We start from the raw sequence: 24,714 nt of genomic DNA on the forward strand, positions 1-24,714 counted from the left end.
CGTTGCCAAGGATAGACACAATGATAGATGCTACTGTTGGTCATGAGATGCTGAGCTTCATGGATGGATTCATTGGATACAATCAGATCAAGATGCATAAGGATGATATCCCAAAGGTATCATTCATTACTGACTTTGGTATTTTTTGTTATCTTGTTATGGCGTTTGGCCTCAAGAATGCAGGAGCCACCTATCAAAACTGGTAAATAAGATTTTCAAGGACCTTATTGGAAAAACTATGGAAGTTTATGTTGACGACATGTTAGTCAAGAGTTTGTTAAAGGCTGATCACATAACCCATTTAAGGGAAGCCTTTGAGATGTTGAGATATCACAAAATGATGTTATATTCTGCAAAGTGTGCTTTTGGAGTTGGATCTGGAAACTTTTTAGGTCTGATGGTCTCGAAGAGGGGAATCGAGACCAATCCTGATAAAATAAAGGATATCCTGGATATGGAACCGCCACGTTCCGTAAAGGATGTTCAGAAACTCACTGAAAGAGTTGCAACTCTAGGACGTTTCATCTCCAAATCCGGAGACAAGTTCTTGTCATTCTTTAAATCCCTGAAGAAGGTTAAAGATTTCATAGGGAATAAGGAAAGCCATGAGGCATTTGAAGGATTGAAGAAATATATGGTTCAAGCCCCGTTGTTGGCCAAGCCAGCTCTGAATGAAACTTTATACTTATACTTGGTCATTTCAGAAAATGCCTTAAGCGCTGTATTGGTTAAGGAGGAACTTAAAATCCAGAAATCCATATACTATTTTAGTAAAATTATGCATGGAGCTGAGTTGAATTACTCGACTATTGAGAAGTTTGCTTTAGCCTTGGTGATGGCTTCAAGAAAGTTGTGTCCTTACTTCCAGGCTCATAAAATTGAAGTGCTAACAAATCAGCCCTTGAGAAACATCATTCATAGTCCCAAAACTAGTGGGAGGCTGATTAAATGGGCAATATAATTGGGAGAATTCAACATCAAGTACAAGCCACGAATGGCAATAAAAGCCCAGGCATTGGCCGACTTCGTGGTGGAATATACCATACCCAACCAAGAAGTCGGGGGGCAGGAAGATACTATACCTCAAGGCATAGAAGATGGTAAAGGAGACAAAGAAAAGGGGGTTAAAGAGAAGGAATATTGGGTTCTCTATTTTGATGGAACATCACAAATAAATTCAAGCGAATCAGGGCTAGTTTTACAAAGCCCGAATGGTTTCTTGATTGAATATGCTATGAAGCTAGACTTCCCAACTACAAATAACGAAGCAGAATATAAAGCTCTGATAGCTGGCCTCGGCCTAGCCGGAACATTGAGGGTCAAGAACTTGAAAGTCTGTGGGGATTCGAAGCTGGTCATATCCCAAGTCAAGGGAGAGTTTAAGGCAAGAGATGATACAATGGCTAGGTATGTCCGCCTGGTAAGGGCTGCGATGACTCAGTTCGATGAATGTCATGTCGAGCACATTCCTAGAGAGGAAAATGCTAAGGTAGATGCATTTTAAAAGTTCGCTTCATCGGAGATAGAGAAGAGTTCATAAAGTGTGTACTTCCGTATTTTGAAGACACAGAGCATTGATGTTAAACTTGTAGCCCCCATAGAGCTGGGGGCATCATGGATAGATCCCATTAAGGCCCATTTCAAACTGGTTGGCTTTCAAACGATGTGACTGAAGCACGAAAATTGGTTGTTCGAGCACTGATATATCCCTTGATCGATGGGATTTTATAAAAAAGATTTTTATGTGGTTCCTTACTTAAGATGTCTCAGACCTGATGAGGCATGTTTAGCTCTTAAAGAAGTACACGAAGGTATCTATGTACAACACTTGGGAGGCAGAACACTAGCTCATAAGATGACCCGTTTAGGCTTTTATTGGCCAGAGATGATGGTCGATGCCAAAGACTATGTGAGGAAGTGTGAACGTTGTCAGAAATATGCACCAGTTGTTCGACAACCTCTTGAGATGCTGACTTCCATCAATTATCCTATCCATTTTGCTATGTGGGGAATGGATATACTTGGGCCTTTTCACATGGCCACAGCTCAAAGGAAGTTCCTGATTGTAGCTATAGATTATTTCACTAAGTGGATTGAAGCTATGCCTTTAGCTAAGATCATAACTAAGCAGGTTGCGCAATTCCTGTGGGAAAATATCATGTGCAGATATGGAATTTCCTGTATCCTAGTTACCGATGATGGAACACAGTTCAATAATGAGGAGTTCAGGAAGTATTGTGAGGAGAATGATATCGAGTTGCGGTTTACCTCCGTAGCTCATGCGCAAGCCAATGGGAAAGCGGAAGTGGCAAATCGTATAATCCTAGATGGTCTGAAGAAGAGAATCGAGAAATCCAGGAATAATTGGGTGGATGAAATACTCCCAATACTTTGGGCTTATCGGACTATTTGTAGAGTCACAACTGGAGCAACACCCTTTATGTTGGCGTATGGAGAAGAGGCGGTTGTTCATGTGGAAATATCACACTCGTCTCCCAGGATCCAAGCATACAATGATGAAGAAAATGAGGAAGGATTAAGGATAGCCCTGGATCTAATTGATGAAGTACGAGATGAGGCATACGCCAAGATAGTGAAATATCAGAAAAAGACATCTTTCTACTACAACTTAAGGGTCAAAGAAAGGTTCTTCAAGCAAGGAGACTTGGTTCTAAGGAAGGTGGAAGCTTCTAGTGTTGGGCAGAAGGAAAAACTCGCCCCAAATTGGAAAGGGCCATAAAAGATTAAAAGTGTTCAAGGACGTAGATCCTACAAGCTAGAGACTATGGATGGTTGATATCCCAAGAACCTGGCACGCACAGAACCTGAAAATTTACTATGTGTAAGATGGATGAGCATGATTCTTACTTGTCAAGATGACAAGTAGGTTGAAAAGCACCTTGAAGCTTTACTTGCTTAGGATTGCATGTTTTATAAGACTACTCTTTCAAATTTGAGGTTTATTTTGACTTGTGTAAGGGATGAGTCCCAAAAGTTTATGAAATTTATAAAATTTCCAAAATCTGGTTAAAATCCCTATGGCATAACAAATGAACTAAATGCATGAATTCTAATAAGAGCATAAAGTTTGATAAATAAATTAAGTGCGAATAAAAAATACAAAGTTCGATAAACAAGATAATCTCAAGGATAAAATAGGATATATAAGCCACGCAGGGCTAGTAAAACTCTAAGGAGCGGAGGTTCCCTCGGCATCCATGTCATCATCCCCTCCGCTCTCGCTAGATGTCTTAGTAGTCCCAGTCTCGGAGGAAGAAGAGTTGTGATCGGCTGTTATAGGCCTAGAAGATGACTCGGAAAGAGGGAGAAGTGAATCCTGAGGGATATCATCTGAGACTACTACACGGGTGCGAAACCACTGTAGTAGAGTCTCATCATCAGGGCACACATAGTCCTTCGTGTTAATTTTGGGACAAGTCTCGTTCACGGTCCCAAGGGTCGTGTCTCAGCCAGTCCTAAAAAACCCAGGGAACACCGTGTCATCCCTGACCCTCATGGACGGAGTAAACTCCTCCGAGTCCAGATAAGAATCAATCGCTTTATCCTTCTTGGCCCTCAGAGTGACCAGCTCAGCGTTTGCCTCTCCTAGCTCCTCCTCCTTGCGCTTCATCTTTCTCTCTAGAGAAGAATACTTTCTCTGCTGCCTCTTGAGGGCATTGTCAGCATTGTCCGAGGCCTTTTTCCACGACTCGGCTTGCCTCGCAGCCGCTTGGAAATAAGCGTTAGACTGAAACAAAACGGTAAAAAAAGAGCGTAAGGCAATAGAAAGCTACGAGTGTATAAAGGAAAAAGGAGTTTAGGGGGAGAAACTATATCGAGGCCAAAGACTGAGCGCCCAAAAGTTTTAATCTCTCCAAATATGGATCTGCTACAATGTCGGTGAAGTCCTTAGGGGTCACTGAGTAGTAGGACCAATCCCATGTGTTTTTCGTGGATCCAACCACAGTGTCCCCTCTACGGATCCCCCAGAGAGGCTGGAAAGCCCCGGTAGCAGAAGGAGCAGGAACAACAGCAGAAGCGAGGGTAGTTAAGATTTTTGTCCCCCCTAAAGAGGCCTCCATCATAGGCTCCTTATGCTTCCTCAGAAAAATAGGCTTCGTAGCCTTGCCCCGGGGATCCAATCTCGCGAGTCGGGCCTTCTTCCTCCTCGCAGTTTCCTCAACAGGCAAGTTATCCTCATTGATTTCCTTAGCAGCTGCAACAACAAAGGAAAACAAAATAAGTGGTGTCAATAATGTATGAAAGGAAGTAGGAATAAGAAGGGAATAAAAATACCCTGTGCAGAAACTGAGGAAAGTCCAACAGGAGTTTTGGGAAATATTGTAACACTGATTTTTTTCCTAAAAACAGCTACTAACAGAGGGAAGCCGCTTCTAAGACACAAGACCATGAAGCATAAAATGTTTCTCCAGGCATTAGGGGGAAGCTGACAGGGACTAATTTGTAGGACTACTAATAAAATGGGGATGAATTCATAAAAAAGAAATATAAGCCCAACAGTGAAGGCGTCTGCATAAATGAATAGAGTGTTGGGCTTCCAGTGGCATGTGCGATCACCACCTTCAGCGGGAACTATCCTAAGAGGGGGACGAACGTTATAAATTGTGTTAAGCTTATTAATAGCATCTACATTGTACCATTTATTACAATAGTCAAATGAATCTAGATGTGCATTAGATGGGTATCCATCCCCCTAGTGTTTATCATGTCTAAAAAGGACATATAAGAAGAACGAATTTCGATTTCATTACCTCGCTTTGAAGCAGAAGCGATTTTAGCCACCCTCTCAGAACTTTTATCTGCCATTATTGAAGATGGGAGAAGGACTTGAGGCTGAGGGAGGAGTAGAAAGGAGGACGGAAAAGGGCTGTTTTCCCACGGGGAAACTTTTGAAGACAGGGAAAGAGGGGAGAGCTTTGGAGAAGAGAAATGTGAAATGAGAAATAAATTGTGGAATGAGAAGTGTGAAAGAAACCACACTCCCCACCCACACATATATATTATTCTCATCCGGTCATTGGGCCTGTGAAAAAGAAGTTTAACCGGTTATAGCCGTTAAAAAACCCATTTGGCCCAAATCTATTCAATTTTAGAAGGATCTAAAGGATTTTTCAGAAAATAAAAAATAAAAATTTGATTTATATACAGGACTTCAGAATATTCTGGATTTTGGGCTTTGAAGCCCATGAAGGATGGCATAACAAAAAGCTCAAATCTGGAACATTCTAGAACCACCTCAAAAATATGTATAAAAAATACATATGAATATATACAAATATATATGTGTTTTAGAAAATCCTGAAAACTTTGAAGGACCAAGGCTGAGGCCCAGTTTTTGTAAGTTCAGGGCCAAGAAGCCCAATCAGAAGCCCAATATAAGGGCCCAAATCAGGCAGTTTATAAAGAAAATCCACAGAGCCCAGTGAAGGGCCCAAAAAAATAAAAAAACCCATTAAAGGGCCCAAAAAATTAGAAGGCCCAAGAATAGAAATTTGGCCCAATTAAAGGTCAAGACCTACATAAATTTCGGTCAGGACTCTGTTTCAATTCCTGGTCGAAGGTTTCTGCTCAAAATTACCCACGACTAGGAAATAATGGCTCTTAATTCGGTCAAAAAAGGGACAAACATTAGAAACCTGAACGAAAATTCGATTAGGAATTCAGGTCGAAGGCTTCTGATCGAAAATCCCAGGATCAGAAAATACAGGGCCTTTATTCGGTCAAAAATGAATTCAGCAAAAAATCCTGACCGAATTTCGGTTAGGATTCTAGTCGAACAGTTCTGGTCGAAGTCATGCACGAGCAAGAATAAAGGAAGCTTTATTCGGTCAGAACAGATAAAATCCTGACCGAAATTATTGGTCGACTGTTCCTAACCGAATGAGCCTTTGACTAGACAAAATGGAAGCGTTATTCGCCCAGGATCCTGGTCGAATTTACAAAAAAAAGGAATGGAAGAAAAAAGAAAAAAGAGAGAAAAGAAAAGAAAAAGGGGGAAATTCCTGGGAAAATGGAAATTCCTTGAAAAATTCCGGAAAATTATGAATATTTTCTGGAAATTGGGAATAAATCCTGTAAATTAAGGAAATTTCTCAAAAATTTTAGAAAATTTATGAATGTTTTTTGAAAATTAAGGGAAAATTCCTGCAAATCCCAGAAATTAAGGGAAAATTCCTGTAAATCCTAGAAATTAAGGGCAAATCCTGGAAATTAAGGAAAAGTACCAGAAAATTCCTAAATAATAGGAATAAGGTAAAGAAAGTAATGGGGAGGTTCCAAAACAACCTTGAAGCCACACACAAGGAAAATCGTTGTACATGTGTAGATCGATCCACACTTTACGCAAAAATGATACCCTGTAAGGGAACAAATGAACTTAACTTCTGAGAAATCTTTTACGATTTTCCAGAAGTTGAGGGGCAAATGATAGGGAATAAAATAAACCCTGATTGTGTAATTAATATCGCATTAATTATACCATAATTGGGGTAACACTAAAGCCCATTAGAAAGGGCCAAAAACCCTGAATATTAATTAATTTCGTAATTAATTAATAAGGGATAAATCAGCTGATAAATAAAGTCCAATTAAGGAAACAATTCCTTGGAGATTGGCCTCCAAGAAATCTCATAGGATAAGAAATCAGTTTCCTACTTCCTAGAACTCCAAAGTCCATTGTAATTCAGAGACTTGTCACCAAGTCTCCTAACCCTAGTCCAATTCAAGGACTCCCAACATATATATAAAGGGTCTCACCCCACAAATCAGAACTACGTTTTTTGACTTGATTCTTGGCAATCAGCAAGTTACGTAGGCATCTTGTTAAGGCAGATCGAGTCATGAGATACAAGAGCACTCAAATTGGGTCTCGAAGCTCATGAATCCTAATAGTAGATACAACAATTAATATACCTTAAGTTTTTACCCCTAACACCATTACCAAGTCATTTATCATTTAAATCCTTAAATACTTTTTTTAACATTTCTGACCTTCAATTATAAAAATTGTAAATTTTAACCCTATCATTAAAATTATTTGACATTTTTAAAAAAATAAAAGAATTAAAAAAATTTTTGAAATATAATTGAATAAAAAAATTAGGAGAAATACATATTATTTTCAAAAATTGTGTATATTTTATTATCCCAAAATTTTAGGATAATATTAATTGACAAAAAAATTATCAAAGACCGATTCAAATAACTTTCAAAAAGTTAATAATCATGTAATATTCATAATAAATTCTATTCGTATCAAATTTTCAAGACTTTCGATGATATTTATAATTTTCGTTCTTTTACAAAAAAAATTAAAAAAATATCGTTTAAAGAGTCGAAAAATCAAATAAATTTATTTTTTAATAAAAAAAAGTTCACCTGTACAATTTTTATAGTTGAAGGAAAAATATCTTTTTTTTACAAAAAATTAAAAGGTTTATATGAAAAATGTGTTAAACCTGAACAGTTAAATTGACATTAAATATTGTCAAATTACAATATTACCCATATTCTAGTTAACGCTAATGATAAAAAGTAACGGAAAAAATGTAAAGTGCAGCGCCCCAAAGAAATCTAGAATGTAAAATGTAAATTATTGAAATTTTTGGAACCAAAATGATAATATTTCTATCAAATGGGTGCATTATCACAAGTTTTATCTCTAAAACTAAATCTTGTAATTTACTCATTCTGAAATCAAGGACACCTTAATTGTAATGTATAAGAGCATCTTTTGGTATCCTTGAATTTTGTCACGTAATCAAAAATATTATTTTCAACATTCTATCTCTTTTACATCAATTTTGACAATCATTTTCAAGACACTCCTTTTTCAAAAAACAATCCAATGGTTAGCACCATAGATGTCAATTTCATATACTTAACGAAATAAATATAAAATATAAATATCTAAATTGGCACCGAGTGTGAACTCACTACTTTGCACCCAAATGCCATCCCAACAGAGCACTAAGAAGAATGTCAAAATAACTCATATCACATGCCGTTCCGTTGACACCGCTCTTAACACTCCATTGAAGTTACTATAAAATGCACGATACAAACTGTGATTATTTTAATCCCATCGGAGTTCTAGAAAAGGATTTCTATTTATTCCTAACATTTTTTTATGATATTTCGATCTGTAAGGCATCTGGATGACATTTTTTTTTTACATGAGCATCTAGATGACATTGACTACTGATTAAAACTTGCTAGTGTTGACTTCGTAATACATTCTTAGTCTCTCTAAGTTTGTAGGTGAATTAGACAGTACTGCACTGCTAACATAATTTGCTGCACCATAAAATTACAAATTGCAAAACGCGTTTTATTTTCAAAGGATAGCGAGTCTAAATCTAACAGTGCTTATGCATTTTCAAGTCTACCATAATTGTCATTTTCTACTTGACTTCATTTACCAGAATTCTATCGCCCACATTTACTATAAACTTATCTTTTGGATTCAACTAAATTATTTTGCGTAAAAGAAGTAATTGAATCCACCTTGTAAGATACAAGTTGAATTGGTCCATGAAACTAATTGATTATCTGCAATTAACAGAAAGAAACAGAACAGGTATACATTTGATACATAATGTGTGATGGCCAAGTGGCCAACTACAACTCTACCAAGTGGCCGAACTGATTTTGACTTTACCTGACATGTAATCAATAATACCTCTTATGTGATGAGAGTACTACAATACAGGTTTTACAAATCAGCTGGCGCTTGCCATGTCGGCAACATAGCCCAAGTGTGATGATCCTCGTTATGTTATTATTAACTCGATTAAGAATTTAATCAACCTTTTCCCCTTTAAATATATGTTATTTAAGTATGAAACTTACCTTAATATTAATCACCTTCTTGCTTATAGTTATAATAACAATTTCAATATCTTCATTATGATAAAATATCAATGGATTATCATAATATAAAATATAGCCATATCTCAGTATTTAATGTATATATTCATATGTGAATTTTTAACGTATGTTAATTGATCTGACAAGGCAATTACACGGCACCATCTGGTCCCAAACTTCAACTTGTACATTCGAGTATCGTGCAAACACAAACACCATAAACAGATAGATATCCAAGTCTACGTACGTACTATTCGTGTGGAATCAATAGATGTTTAGAACATGATAAATGAATTCAACTTTTTTTTATATATATTTTTTACAATTGAACTCACGAGCACGCTAAAAATCGAATCCTTATTTTACGAGAGAAACCATGATTTCAATAGAGTGCTTTATTGATAATTTTATTTTATTTTGTATCCGTTTTTTCGTAAATAATGACTAGCTTTGATATGTAAAAAATATCATACCTCTTATAGGCAACTCTATGATAAGCTAATTGAATATTTCTAACTAAATTTATATATTGAGTTGGAGTCGGATAATGATAAAAAGCATTAACAAAGTTTCCGCTTATAGTAAAAAAGAATAACTTTTTTAGTTGAGCTTGAAAAAAAAAATAACTTTTTTAGTTTGGCATTGTAGTTGCCACAAATTAAGAAAGCCTCGTTGCTCAACTTCAAACTACTCTATTTGTTCCCTTGTTTTCTGCGAAACAATGACCAGGCTATGTACCACGAGTCTCTCATTCTAATTTTGTCCATATTTGTATAATTTCTCAGTGTCTTCTCCTTCCCCACGACAATACTCCGAGGGCAAAATTATTTTGTATTTTAGTTTAAAATTCTTCGTATGCGTGGGAGATCTTGCAGCCGTAAGTATTCAGTACACAAAATTTTCGTATCTGAATGCTTATAAATATAGTTTATTTCGTTAAAAAAAAATTGTAGTGATATATTTAAATTTGTTGACTTGGAAATGTCAAATAGTTTAAGTGGCTAGGTATATGAGCTGGAACGAGCGAGAAGATAAGCATAAAAAGCATGAATGAAATTAAAAATATGTTGTCTACACGGGATATACACATTTATTTATTTAATAGTTATAGAAGCCAAGAGGGGAGTTGGAACAAATTGTCTTTGCCTAAAACTAATATTCAGTCATCACTATCTGTTGGCCCCGGCTTAGGGTTGGAATTTTATATATTCAACAAATTATATGTATACTTTCTTTTATATATAATTAGTTAGGGGGTGGCGGCTTATAAATCAGATTATAATTTATAAGTTTATTGACCAGTATTTGTCGATTTAATTTATAAATCAAATTTTATAATTTATAAGCTAATAAGTTATATGTTAGTAACAACGTATTTTTTCTCAATTTATTTTGATTTTTCGTTTTTTATTAATTTTTTATTTTAAAATATATATTAATAACTTTTATTAATAAGCGAAACTTTTTTATAGGTGTTACTTTGGTTTCACTTATTTTTTGGTTACATCACCTTTTGACTTTTTATGCCATTTTGGTTTCTATATGACCTATAATTCTATATGTATTATTTTTACCCATTTTTTGAATTTTATAAGTCATACTTTTTTATTATTTTTATAGGTTTGAATCTTAATTTTAATTATATTTTAAAATAAAATGGTTCATAAATTGGCATAACTACGTAAGTTCCAAAAAATATAAATCACGACCAAATAAATAGGTCATCTGTTTAAATCGGAATATGTTAATTTAAATATTTTTAATTTGTTGATATGGATATTATAAAAACTATATTTTGGTTTCACCCCTTATAAAATAAAAAATTATTCAAACTTTATTATGATTACAATTTTATTTCCGTAGAACTCTAAATTATTTCTTGATAGGGTACTTTTCATTTTAGTACAGTTACGGCATATTTTTGTTTCATCCCTAGATTTTTATTTTATGTAGAGTTCTATGTTATTTTTTAACGAAATATAAATTATTGGAATCATATTATACTTATGATATTTCTATTTTACGTATAATTCTTTTTTATTTTTATTAAATAATAAAATAGAATCATTTATACATTAATAACATTTATTAATAAGTGAAACCTCTTTTTAAGTGGTACTTTAGTTTTACTTATTTTTTGGTTCCATCACGTTTTGATTTCAATTTTTAAGATTCATGTAATAACTCTAAATTTATTATTTTTATCCTTTTGAAATCTATATGACCTATAAGTTCATCGTTATTAATAAGGGAAATCATTCCTTTTCGGTTTCACGAACTTTTGGTTTCACACATTTTTAAATCTTACTACAACGGTAAATACATCATTATTATTCTCTCTTTTTTTTAATTCTTTTATGACTTCTAATTCTATATGTAATATTTTACCCGTTTTTTTATTCTTATATATCACATATTTATATTATTTTTACATAAAATGAATCGTATATATATTGTAATTTCTAGATTTATACCTATAAAATTCTATTTTAGCACCAAATGAAAATTTATGCATACATAAAGAATATTAGAAGAAAAATTATGTGATCACAAATTATATAAAAATACAAATACAACTAATAATAAGAAATCTAATATTCAATTAGTTAGTAATGTTGATTTAATATTTTGTTAAATTATCCGCCAATTGTGTTGCTCATTGCATGACTAAAGTTTTAATGTAAAATATTAGTTATGTCTTTTCGTACAACAAAAACATAAAAACGTTAAGTTTGTTGTTCTAATAAGATTTAAGTTAATGAAAATTACATATAATTTCAAAAGAAAAATTGCAGTAATAGTATAATTTTATTTATTATTTATTTTAATTATAATTTAAAATTAATTTTTATAATCATTTTAATATTGATATTTTGATCTCGGCCCGAGCTTCCACGGCTTATCAACTATTATTTGTAAATGTTAATCTAATATAAAATTCACGAATTAAGATAATTATATACAAAAATTATTTATTTAGTTTATTTAAGTAAAAAAAATTCTGATTTATATATAAAATTATTCAAACACTTACATAACTTATAAACTTATAAGTATTTATTTATTTATTACTTATAAGACACTAATTCATTTTAAATTACAAATTATTTAAAATTTCATAAACAGACACACATACATACGTACAATGGGAGTCAGGGGACACCTAAACCTTTTTTTAATTAGAAATTCACATTTTTGCTATTTATCACATGTGTTGATATGTAATTAAATATTAAAAAATATATTTTTTCATATTATCACTAGATCAGAGGGATCTCAAGCACTCTATCCTCCCTTGCCGCTCTTGTTGTACTCCCTCCGTCCCAATTTATCTGACTTATTGACTTTTGATAGTCAAATTGACTCAACTTTGACCGTAAAAAAACTCATTCTTTCATTATTTTGAAAAATTAAAATATACATGTAAAAGTAGATCAAATATACTTTCTAATGATATATATTATATAAGTATTTTTGATATTATACTACATAAAATATTCAATCAAAGTTGGGTCAATTTGACCGTAAAAAGTCAAACAAGACAGATAAATTGGGACGGAGGGAGTAACTTATAGCACATTTCTTGTAACCTCGTGTTGATCACATCGTGTTTGATGAGTAGGGCCTGATGTACAAAATAAAATTTTGGAGCCTTAATTTGATTTCCAACGGAGCCAACTATGCATGGTGATTTAAAAAAATATACATGCTTTATTCATTGTTAGAGCTGGGCAAATGTGCGGGTTCGAACCGTTCAATCGGGACCGGCTAATACGGAAACCGGAAAAAAATTGGCACGAAACGGACCGGTTCAAACCCGTACAACCCGCTAAATTAGATGAACCGAGTACGAATTCCATTTTAAGAACCCGGGACCGCACAAGCCTGCACAAGTCCGCACGAACTAAGCCCGCACGAGCTGCACGTTCTATGCAACCCGCATAGCCTGCACAAGCTCGCGGGTGTGCGTCACGCGCCAACGGAAACATGTTGTTTCTACCATGCTTTTTGGGCTCTGCTACTGTCTGGTGCTCTGTACTTGCAGTTGCAACGTTAACTTGGACTCCTCCAACGGCACTATAATTTTCCTAAAAAATATATACATACAACAACACTATAATTCACACCCTTAATCTCTACAATCTCTACACTCGTAATTTCTGTCTCTCTCAATCTCAATTTCTCCGACTTCCTTCTTCAACTTCCTTCTCCAATTTCTCTCAATCTCAATTTCTATACTCTTTATTTTGATGTTAATTTGGCACTCACAATTCTGCAAATCAAGAACCAAAATTCGAAGACAAAGTAAGATAAATCACGAACAGAAATAGACGAACAGAAATAGAAGTTAAGAAAAATGGAACAGGGAATAGTGAGCATTTCTTCTCAAGATTTAATCCCGACGACTTCGATGCTACCGCCTCGACCCGGATCCATGTTTAATACCGAAGAAGGTATTTTATTTTCCTGAAAATTTTAACTGTTTGTGATTTTAATTTAGTATTTTGCACTGCTATATGTTGATATGCATATATGTTATGGGATGTTGATTACAATAATAAAATTAATTGATTACAATTTTAACGATATAATATGCATAACAAAAATATTATTTTACACGCAAAAATATTATAATATGCCAGTCCGTGTGCCTTCAACCCGCCAACCCGTGAACCGCCTGACACGCATACGAGTTCAATGCCGAATCCGAGTTACGTTCTGTAAGTTCAAGCACAGCCCGACCCGATTCACCCGATTTAAGTGACAGTTCAGTATTTTTTCTTTTCGATTACAACTCTTTACCAACCCGGCCCGGACCGCACGACCTGCACGAGTGACCACCTCTATTCATGGTGCTTGGTTTATTAAGAAGAACTTACTTATCAATCGTTAGATGATTTTCAATTCCTAATGAAGCATTAAACTAAAGCCCTAACAGTCTACATTCTTGCAGATATTTAATTAGTGAGTGTAAAAAAACGGAGAAAAGCGAGACGACTGTAATTTTGAAAATGACGCAATATGCCAATATATATTGACATACATATATTGACATCATAGAGTATATGGTGATTAATCGTAGTTAACGTATAGGAAGGAAAATAGTACTATAATCTTGTATGTGGCATTGGTTCCGCAACCTTTCGCAATTAAACAAACCTTCAAGTTTATAAATTTCTTGTTTTTCATCCTTAGCCGCCTGTCAGCCTGTTGTATGACAAATAGTGGCCGACTAGCTGCGCTTGTTTCTTTCAAATTCAGTTCTCGATTAATTGATTTTTCAAATAAATATATATATATCGTTTTCAATAATTTTGCCATTCTATTGCAAGTTTAAGGGGTTATTTGAAAACTTTTAAAATAAATAAATTATGGCTTGAATTAATAAATGACTTGTAAATAATAAGTAATTGAAAACTAATAAATTATATAAATGTTTGGATAATTTAGTAATAAGTCAGATATTTTTCCTTAAATTAACTAAAATAAATAATTTTTAAATACACTTATCTTAATTTGTGAATTTTTAAATTAAAATATGTTTTACGTCTAAAATTAACAAAAAGGTAAAATATCACAAAAAGTTAAAAAAATCGTTACTATTATATTTAACTTATCGTGAATTATAAATTTAAATTAAAAATTAGATGGACAAAATATGCCCCAACTTTAGTTACTCCCAAGCTTATCTTCCCTGTTGTGTGCATATATCAATATGTCGAGTAGTGCTAGAGACACAAAAAATTGTTATAAAATGATGTGTCATGGTTGATCTCACAGTTTGAAATCATTTAATTGGTGCTTTTGATATAAATGCAGGGGGTCCATTTTTATTTAGTCAATAAAAATTTGACATTTGACATTTTATAATTTTTTTGGGAATCAATTTGATACACTTACCATTTTCCTTAATGTCACATCGCTTATGGTCATTCATTTCGAAAAAGATAACAATGTTGAACCAGTTTGGAAGAAAAGAATGTTGAACCAGTTTGGAAGAAAAGAAATTATTTACGTATGCTCAAATTTGAAAGTATTCAAATTTCATGATAATGTACATGTACAACTACGAGAGAGTGTATAGTTAGTTAGCGTAGATAAAAACATAAACCACTAAAAGGGAGATGGAGCAATGAATAACAGAGGGAAGGGTCCATGAAGAATAATCTATATTATGGACCTATCGCAAAATTACAAAATATGTTAATGATGTAGTGGTGGCCTATTTCTCTCCAGCATATATAAATTAAACAACATATAATAATTTCCCACTTGTGAGGAGTGAACTGGAATTTAACAGAATCATCATTTATCACACACAAGAGACACCATTTTCGCATTTCCACACTTCAAAAAGATGGCGTTCTTTATTCTCCAGCACAACACCAAAATATTAATGCATGACCTAAATTAATTCAAATTAGAGCTATAAATTTATAAATTACGAAGCCCCGTCGCCGTGTATTGATATCGATTGTCTTCCGGTGCCCATCTGTTGAATGACAAGCCCACCGTCTAATCCACCCATCCGTTTTTCCATAAAGGCATAAACTGTAGGGGGGTCCTCCCCTGGCTTATAGCTTTACCGTACAGATTTGTCCATGCATTTGGGTCAAGTGCTAACATAATTAAAGAAATTATTTAAAAATATCATTTTTATCATTTTGACATTTAAAATATATACCTTTTATATAGAATAATAAATACTTCATCCGTCCCTCCCAATTGTTATCATTTTTGGGAGTGTTTGACAGGCATTTTAAGATTAATAAAAAATATAGTTTTATAATTTTCTTTAAAATTTTTCTTTTTCTGAATAAAAATAGAATGTTTAAACTTTTATTTAGAAAAATATTTTTTTTAAAGTTAAAGAACTATATTTTTTTATCTTAAAATGCGTGTCAGACACTCTCACACAAACGATAGCAATTGAGAGGGACAGAGGGAGTAATATTTTTACTTAATATGTAAGGAAAATGTTATTTTTGGAACATTTTTTTTTCTTCCAAAGCTATTTGTATACACAATAATATGTTACTAAATATTGTACATGCGCGACTTGCTCTGAAAATTTTAAAAAAAACTCTGAAAATAACATTTTCTTATATATAATCTCATTATTTGTTATACTTTTCTTGGAACTATTACTGTAACGGAAGAACAATATTGATTATCCGGAACAAGAGGATAATATAATTTCCATATTCGGATGAAAAAAACTTGAACCTAGACAATAAAGACAAAATGAAGGATAGGAAAAACAAGCAACGAATAAGTAATGACAGATATGACTTATGGGAAATTTTTGTTCCATGAGCATTTACCCTAATTTGTCCTCGTCTCTTTCCATCCCTCATTATAACCTTGCCCCTCCCCCACCCCATAACTATTACCCATCCATCTAGATCAATATTACATACTTCATATTTTAATTTATTTTTTTTAACCAAAAAAGTATACTTTTCTTACAGGAAAAATTATAAGATCGTCATATACGACTGATTACCGAGTAGTAAGAAATTTCGGAAACAGATTTGCTATTTTACAGATGTGTCTAATGATGCAATATGAATAACCATATAATGACTGTCTCATTCAGTTTTATATAATTTTCTTTTTTGAATGTTCATTCAATTTATACATCATAAATTTATCAAAAATAGTAAAATATTTATAATATAAAAATCAATTACACATACTACTTTCTTCCATTATACTCATTTTATTCATTAAATATTGAATGATCTCACCACTTTAACCAATTTTATATTTTTTTCCACTAAATTACACTTTTTCTTTCTCTCTCATTCCACTATCTTAATTCTTAACAAAAATAATATTACTTCTTGTCCTCCGTACCCAAACCATTTGTATACAAATGGTTAGATTTGTATACAAATAACTGGGACGGAGGAAGTATATGAATAAATTGACATGATTTTAATTTTTTATATGAAATTAATATATGCAAACTTTTAAGTAACATAATCTCTTTTTATAGAATGTCATAAACCGAACTTTTTACATTAAAATATTTGTGTATACATGCAAAGTCCAGATTTTCACCCATGTTTATTGCAGTGTATATTGTCCTTTATAGTCGGCGTCTATCCAGAGCCTGAGATCTTGGGGCACATGTATCTAAGTGAGTATATTACAAATCATAGTTTGAATTCGATTTTTTTTTTAATCAGTTTTACTATATTTTTTTTCTTTAATATTTAAGTGTTAAAAATTAGTATTTGAAATATTTAATCTTCATTTTATAAATTATGAAAAATTTATTATCATTATAGGTACACTTAACTTTTTTTATAGGAGCACTTTATAAAATAAACATATTTGTACCTTAAAAGAACGTCTAAATTTTATTCTGTGGGGAATGTATCCTATCGACCCACTCATGAATCTGTCTCCATTTATAGTCCAACCCTTGTTTATAGTCCAATATAATATAAGATCAGGACATAATTAGAGAATTTAGGTTAGAATGTTAGATCTTATCACTTTTAATATTTTCATAATATATTATATTTATTAATTAAATGTCATTTTTCCATCCAAAAAATGAATTTTTCACCGAGAAAAGTGTCATAGTATAATCTTAAATCCTAGTGAATACCTGTTTTAACGTGGAAATTTTATAACCAATAACATAACAATGTACATGATCAATGATCGAGAGAATATTAGAATAACATTTATCTATTTTCTATTGACATATAACATACAAATTTTAATAATTTTACCTTATCAGACACTAATTGACTGTCAAAAATATGATAGAAGCCCACAACAATTGCAATAATATGTGAGGCCTAAGACCAACTCCAAGAGTGGCCGCTCCAAATTTGGACTGATTTCGGTCCAAATTCATCCAACAATGACCTAAATCTCGGTCCAAATTTGGACCGATGAATAGTGCCGGCCTAAATTAGGCCGACAGTATTCATCGGTCCAAATTTGGACCGAGATTAAAATAATAGTTTTTAATGTATTTCTTTTAGTTTATTACATAAAGTTTTGATTTCGGGTATTTATAAATGCAATTAACCGATATTAGGATGATATTATTATTTATTTAAATAATAATTTAAATTAAAAAATATTTAAACGTAATTAAATAAATATCATTGCATTTATCGAATTCAAATTACGAATACATTCAAACATTAAAATAAAGATTACAACACATAAAACTTAATTTGAAACACAACATAAATGAAAATACTATAAGAACTAAATTATTAATTTAGTACTATAAATGAAATCGACTTCCTCCAAAATAGTCAAAATATTGTCCGTAACTATTATTCATTTATTAAAAATTTTAAAATAAAACAAGTAATTACTAATAATAAAAAATATAAAGATAATATCTTACATCATACAAAAATAATATATTTATTATTATAAAACCTTAAAATAATTAAATAAACATTTTGAGATTTGGACCCAAATTTAGACTAAACTGTTAGTTGAAGAGTTTGGACCAAACTCTGGAAGTTGTCCTAAGGTGTATGCAGTAAGTGCAATATGAACACAAAAAAGAGGGGGAGGAGGACAACGCCATGCTCAATACTCAATAGTCAGCAACAGCAGCAGCAGCAAAGCTGAAGGGAGGGTGTGCATATTTTTGTAAGACACGGTCCACAGTCATGTGTCCCCCCGTCAACTTGCCTTATCTTTTAACCCTACCAACAGGTTCTTTTTACAATTTTTAAATAAACGATCATTTATTTATTTAAATTATTATTCTTTAACGACTTCTTATTCCAAATAACTACTTAATATTGTATTTAGAACCGGATGTATAAGCATTTTTTATGAGAAGATATATCTTTGTAATAACTTGTAATGCCAAACGACTCCAACGCTATCTTTTAGTAGCAGCCTTTTTACTTATAAAAAATATGTATTCCTTTATCTTATCAGATGTGTGTGTATATAATATAGGACAATCTTATAGAAACACTCAAAAACAAATGAAAATCTACGAGAGCATATAATCGGATCAGATCAATGAGTTGAGTTCCCATGCTAAGATGATCGAGGAGTGGTCACTGAGTACAGGCAGGGGTGCGGCTGATACTTGACTATGCAGCGGTGCGGCTGATACTTGTGTGTGTTTGGTATTATTGTTGTCTATTGCAACAGCAACTTTTCTCTAAAAATCAGTTAAAATTTTGTTTAGTAAAATTCTAAAGCTGATTTTAGGAAAAGTATTTTTGGCCTAAAAATTGGCGTTAGAGAAAACAAGTTACTTCATGCTTTTGAGAAAAAAGTGTTTATCAGTTTTTGCAGGAAGCCTGATCAAACCTTACCAAAAACATTATTATTTTTAATTTTTTACACCAAAATATATATACATATTAAAAAAATTACCAAACAGTCATCTGATTTTTACAACAACACTTTTTCTAATATCACAACAATTTTTAACAACAATCTCAAACAGAGCCATAGACTCTTAGCTGATCCGTTCACATCCTTTTTAATATGCACGGTCTATATAAAATGCATTTTATATATTCAAAATTATTATTATAAAAATTGGTTGATTTTTCAAAAATCGGCGATAAATCACAAAAAATGATCAAAAATATTTGATCGATTTTTAATAAATAGCTGATGATTATTTATTTTTAAAAATTGATAATTAAATCACAAATCGACATCTCAACTAAATAGTTATAATTTCTGAAACCGTTAACATTATTGAAACCTTTTAAAAAAACAAGGCTACATTTTAAAGATATTTTATAATTACATGCAAAAGGCTTGATCCAAAAGTTATTTGCTAAACAAGACAATATAATTGTTGAATAGTCACTGATTGCCAGTTTGGTGATTTCCAATTTCGTGATTGCCACACATATACCCCTTCAAGGCTCATGTATTACAATATTACCATTTCCCCCTCCTCTTCCTTTTCTACTCACCAATGAATCTTCCTAGTAACTTACTCTCTATATTAGTTGACCCCATATGATCCTCCATTTACCATTTACATTATTTATGTATATCTACACTTACTTACAAATGTACAATCATGCTACACAAATAAAACTACTTAAGTGTAACATTTTTAGCCCAATATACTAATATTAGTACTCTTACACAACACTTGATTCCACTTTTCCTCCTATATATACCCAACCTCTTCATAAAACCCACTAAACCATCCCACCTTTATAATATACAAAAACACCCTCTCTCTCTCCATCTTTTTCTTGAAACTTCTTGATAAAAATACATCAAAAATGGATGGAAGTTGCATAGATGAGAGCACAACAAGTGAATCTATATCCATAACCTTAACACCAACAACATCTATATTCACATCTTCACCAACCCTCTTTCCAAAATCACCCGAAAGTTTATGCAGAATGGGAAGTGGAACAAGCATCATAGTTGACTCAGAGCTAGGCATAGAAGCTGAATCAAGAAAGCTGCCATCATCAAAATACAAAGGAGTTGTCCCTCAACCTAATGGACGTTGGGGAGCTCAAATCTACGAAAAACATCAACGTGTCTGGCTAGGCACATTTAACGAGGAACATGAAGCAGCCAAAGCTTATGACATAGCAGCTCAGCGTTTTCGAGGCCGTGATGCTGTTACAAATTTCAAGCTCTTGTCACAAGATGATGATGTGGAGCTTATGTTTTTAGACACACACTCCAAAGCTGAGATTGTGGATATGTTGAGAAAACATACGTATAGTGATGAGCTAGAGCAAAGTAAGAAAACAAACGGGTACAAGAAAAAGATGGACAACAGTAACCCTAGTGTTAAGTCCATGGATCGTTTGTTCGAAAAGACAGTGACCCCAAGTGATGTTGGGAAGTTAAACAGGCTGGTGATACCTAAACAGCATGCTGAAAAGCACTTTCCATTACAAAATGGCAATACCTCGAAAGGTGTGCTGTTAAATTTTGAGGATTTGAGTGGGAAAGTGTGGAGGTTTAGATACTCTTATTGGAATAGTAGTCAAAGTTATGTGTTGACTAAAGGTTGGAGCAGGTTTGTCAAGGAGAAGGGATTGAATGCTGGTGACATTGTCTGTTTTCAGAGATCTAACGCTGTGGATAAGCAGTTGTATATAGATTGGAAACCAAGGAACGTGGCCGGTATGGATGTTCGGGTCGGGGCCAGTTCTGGCTCGGCTCGATCCGTCAAGATGGTCAGGTTGTTTGGGGTGAATATATTTAAGGTACCTGAGGGTGGACTTGATGGTAATGGTAATGGAAAGAGAACGAGGGAGATGGAGTTTTTACAAGTTTGTAATAACAGTAAGAAACAAAGGATGCTTATTGGTTAATGCCCTTGCAGTAGTGTACTAATTTTTGTTGTTACTGTAATTGTCAAGCGTCTACCTGCTATCATAAATCTAAGTCTGGTAATTTTAGATATTTTGAATCGGAACCTTCTCCCAACCCTCCTGATACGGGACTTCAGTGCAAATTAGAAGTGTATTTACTTTTGTGGCTTTTGTTATTTCAAGTTGCAAGAAATGATGAATGTAAGTTTTAGACAAAAGAACAGCTGAAGAGAGCTGTTCAAACTTAGGTGGAACATTGTCATAAAAAGGAGAAAAATAATGTCAAATAGTTCTGTTCAAACTTTGGAGCTTGTTTTATACATATATCTGTGTGTCACTTATTTTGTACTAGTTTGGTACTTGATTCAAAGTATCCTATGCTTTGTTGCAAATAGTATAAAACTCGTGTTTGATATATGTTGTATGAATATAGAATAAGAGGAAGAGAATCAAGATTATTTATTCAAGTACAGTAAGCTCCTGTATTGCAATACAATTTCTTATTATCTCCTTGTGTTGAACGTTTTTATCTTGTTTTTACCCGCTTTTGAGTTTCGCATAAATTTCTATTTGACACTTGTATATACACTCGTAACACACTATTCAATCTAATGTTTATCCATAATTATCAATGTCAGTGTTCCAATACAAATAATTTTGTAATATATTATATTTATCTCATGGTAAATAAACACTTTATGACAAAAAAATAAATCCAAAAATTTTACTTTAAAGGAATAGTAAGTTGCACGGTTGCTGTGCACTACGATTCATATAAAATTAGTAATAAATATAACCTGATGATTTGAATCTATTAACACCAGGAACGAATTCATGAATTTTCGTTTCTGGGATACTGGTAATTTTTTTGAAAAAATACCTTTAAGAAACACTCAAACGTACAGGATACTGAACATGTGCAGAAAATGGTTGAGAGTTGTGACCAAAACATAAGAGGCTAATTGGTGTAATTTGGCACAATAACGAACTGATTAGGTAAAATGCCTTTTGGAGACACTATGAGCCGCCTCGTTAATCAAAGCATGTTATGAGTATTTTATATGAATATTACTACTGAATAAAAATATATGGGAGCTTAGTGAGTGAGACTTGTCTATTCAGAAGCAGCAGTCTGCTTGACTCGTTCCCACTTCCCACCAGAAAAATGTAACACACACTATTTACATTTCATTACCACCAACAGGTTGTTTTTTTGTTTTACGATAAAATCTACGCCGATATTAGTCGATCCACATTCACCGGTTGATATTTGGAGTTTTTAAATCCATCATTCTTTTTTAATATTCATGAAGTTAATTTATTTTTTAACGAACCACAACATATTTCACTCACAACTTGGTACAATTCTTTCTCTGCCACAATTCACTATTAATCGGTCCACATTCTTGAATATTTGTTTTTCAATACATTACAAAAAAATCCTTTGATATTGATGAAATTATCTTATTTCTTAGTATAAAAGATAAAAACGAAGTGAATAATTGTTATTAAGGTTCTTCACGGTACAATGTGATTTTAACTAAAATTACAAACCAACTCACATGCATAATTTAATCAAATTTTTAAATCACAATCATATTATGTAAAATTACTCGCTTATCAATTCTATTATATTTAAAATAGGATACTTATATTATGACACTTCATATTATATATATATATATATATATATATATATATATATATATATATTTGCCAGAACACTTCATATTATATTTAAAACATTACATCTAAAATTAATCGTCTATCAATTCTATTATATTTAATATTGGACACTTATATTATATTTCTATCTATACTATTATATTAATAACAAAATATTGAAAATTTGGTTGTCGACGTTATTGATCGTTAGATATATTCTTAAAAATTAGTATTATTTAAGAGGTACAAAGTTCGAATCCTGCCGGCAACATATTAAAATTATAAAAAAAAATTAGTATTTTTTGAAAGACATAATCAAATTAAAATTTATAATATATATCATAAAAACAATTATATATCGCACGGGTTATATTCTAGTATTATGTAAATCTTAAATCGCATAAATTGCATGACGAAGGGTATGTTTGGATTGGGGGTTGGGGAGGGAAGGTTAGATTGTGTTAGTATGGGAAATGTTGGGTTGATAATGGACGGGTCGGGTTTAACCCCTACCATGTTTGGATGTAAATATTGAAAATAAATGGTTCAAGCCTATTAAGTTTGGGTGAAGGTTGAGAAGGTAAGATTTGTAAAAATATATATTTTTCAAGTAAAAGTAAATTTTAATATTAAATTTTATTAATTTTAAAATATTTTTTTTATAAATGTAACTGTGATTAAAATATTTATGTAAGTGTGATGAATAAATAATTATGTAATATAACCTGAATTTGAGACTTCAATTTGTATAAAAAAATAAAAAAATGAAACAAAGAAAAGAGGGCTATAATAGTTGAGAAAGAAATGAATAGTATCATGCACACATGCACTCTCGGAAGACCTCAACACCCCGATTCGGGGTGTTAAAACAGTGATCAATTTGAATAGGGTGAGAATCCTCGTGAACCCCTCTCTAAACCTCTGAAAATTCAACCCATTATATAAATTTTTTTTCCCAAACAAGGGTTATAAAATTTGAACTCATGACAACCCGACCCATCCTTCCCCAACCCCCAATTCAAATGAACCCTAGGACAATCTTGTCTAATTTAATCACAGTAGATATGCTATAATTTATACAGCGAATCAAAAATCGTGACTGAGATGATTATTTCTCGATATTAGATAAATATGTTAAAGAAAAGCAAGCTAATTGTCCAGATACCATGTACTACATCCATCAGACTGGAAGTTTACAACAAAATATGTGGGATCTTGCAGCAATGCTTCTCTGAAACGCTGTGATGTTTAATTGACAAACATTTAAACTTTGTAAGTTTAGAATTAATGCTAAAGCAATGTACTATATATTTGTGTAAGTGCATGTGGGATCTTTATAGATTTAAAATCAGAATCCGAACTCATGATCGTACCATATGTATAAGAGCTGTCATGACAATATGTCAAACAAAATTGTGTCCTCCAATCCAAACACACAAACCCAGAATGTACATACTACATTTTTATAAGATAAGTCAAATTATTAAGCACACATATTTTAGATCTAATTATAGTCAACCAAGTTAGTACTTATTATTATTATTATTATTATTATTAGTATTATTATTGTTATTGTTATTATTATTATTATTATTATTATTATTATAACACGGAAATCAGAACTAACCGTTTAGGTACCCGATTAGAGATTTAACGACAAAATGAGAAATCTCTTATCTATGTTAAACTCCAACATAACTTACGAGCCTAACTCTTCAGCAAATTAATTTAACCAAACCTAATGCAAGTCCATAATCAACTAAACTAGGATAATATTTAGCCTTATGTCATAATTCATAAACTAGATACATAAAGATTTCTTCGTTTATAATCTTCT

At 32.4% G+C, this 24,714-nt stretch overlaps 1 protein-coding gene across 1 annotated transcript; it reads left to right on the plus strand.

The window, feature by feature from the left end:
- The first annotated feature begins 19,981 nt into the window (after positions 1-19,981).
- LOC141725034 (AP2/ERF and B3 domain-containing transcription factor RAV1-like) lies at positions 19,982-21,532 on the plus strand. Its single transcript, XM_074527396.1, has one exon. It carries the CDS (start codon positions 20,154-20,156, stop codon positions 21,210-21,212), a length of 1,059 nt encoding a protein of 352 aa, XP_074383497.1. The 5' UTR covers positions 19,982-20,153; the 3' UTR covers positions 21,213-21,532.
- The last annotated feature ends 3,182 nt before the right edge of the window (positions 21,533-24,714 follow it).

Source organism: Apium graveolens, chromosome 5 (genome assembly GCF_009905375.1).
Source record: "Apium graveolens cultivar Ventura chromosome 5, ASM990537v1, whole genome shotgun sequence".
Classification (NCBI taxonomy): Eukaryota; Viridiplantae; Streptophyta; class Magnoliopsida; order Apiales; family Apiaceae; genus Apium; species Apium graveolens.

Bases quoted from the DNA above. Each gene is read 5' to 3' on its own strand.
- LOC141725034 (XM_074527396.1), top strand. From the start codon at position 20,154: ATGGATGGAAGTTGCATAGATGAGAGCACAACAAGTGAATCTATATCC.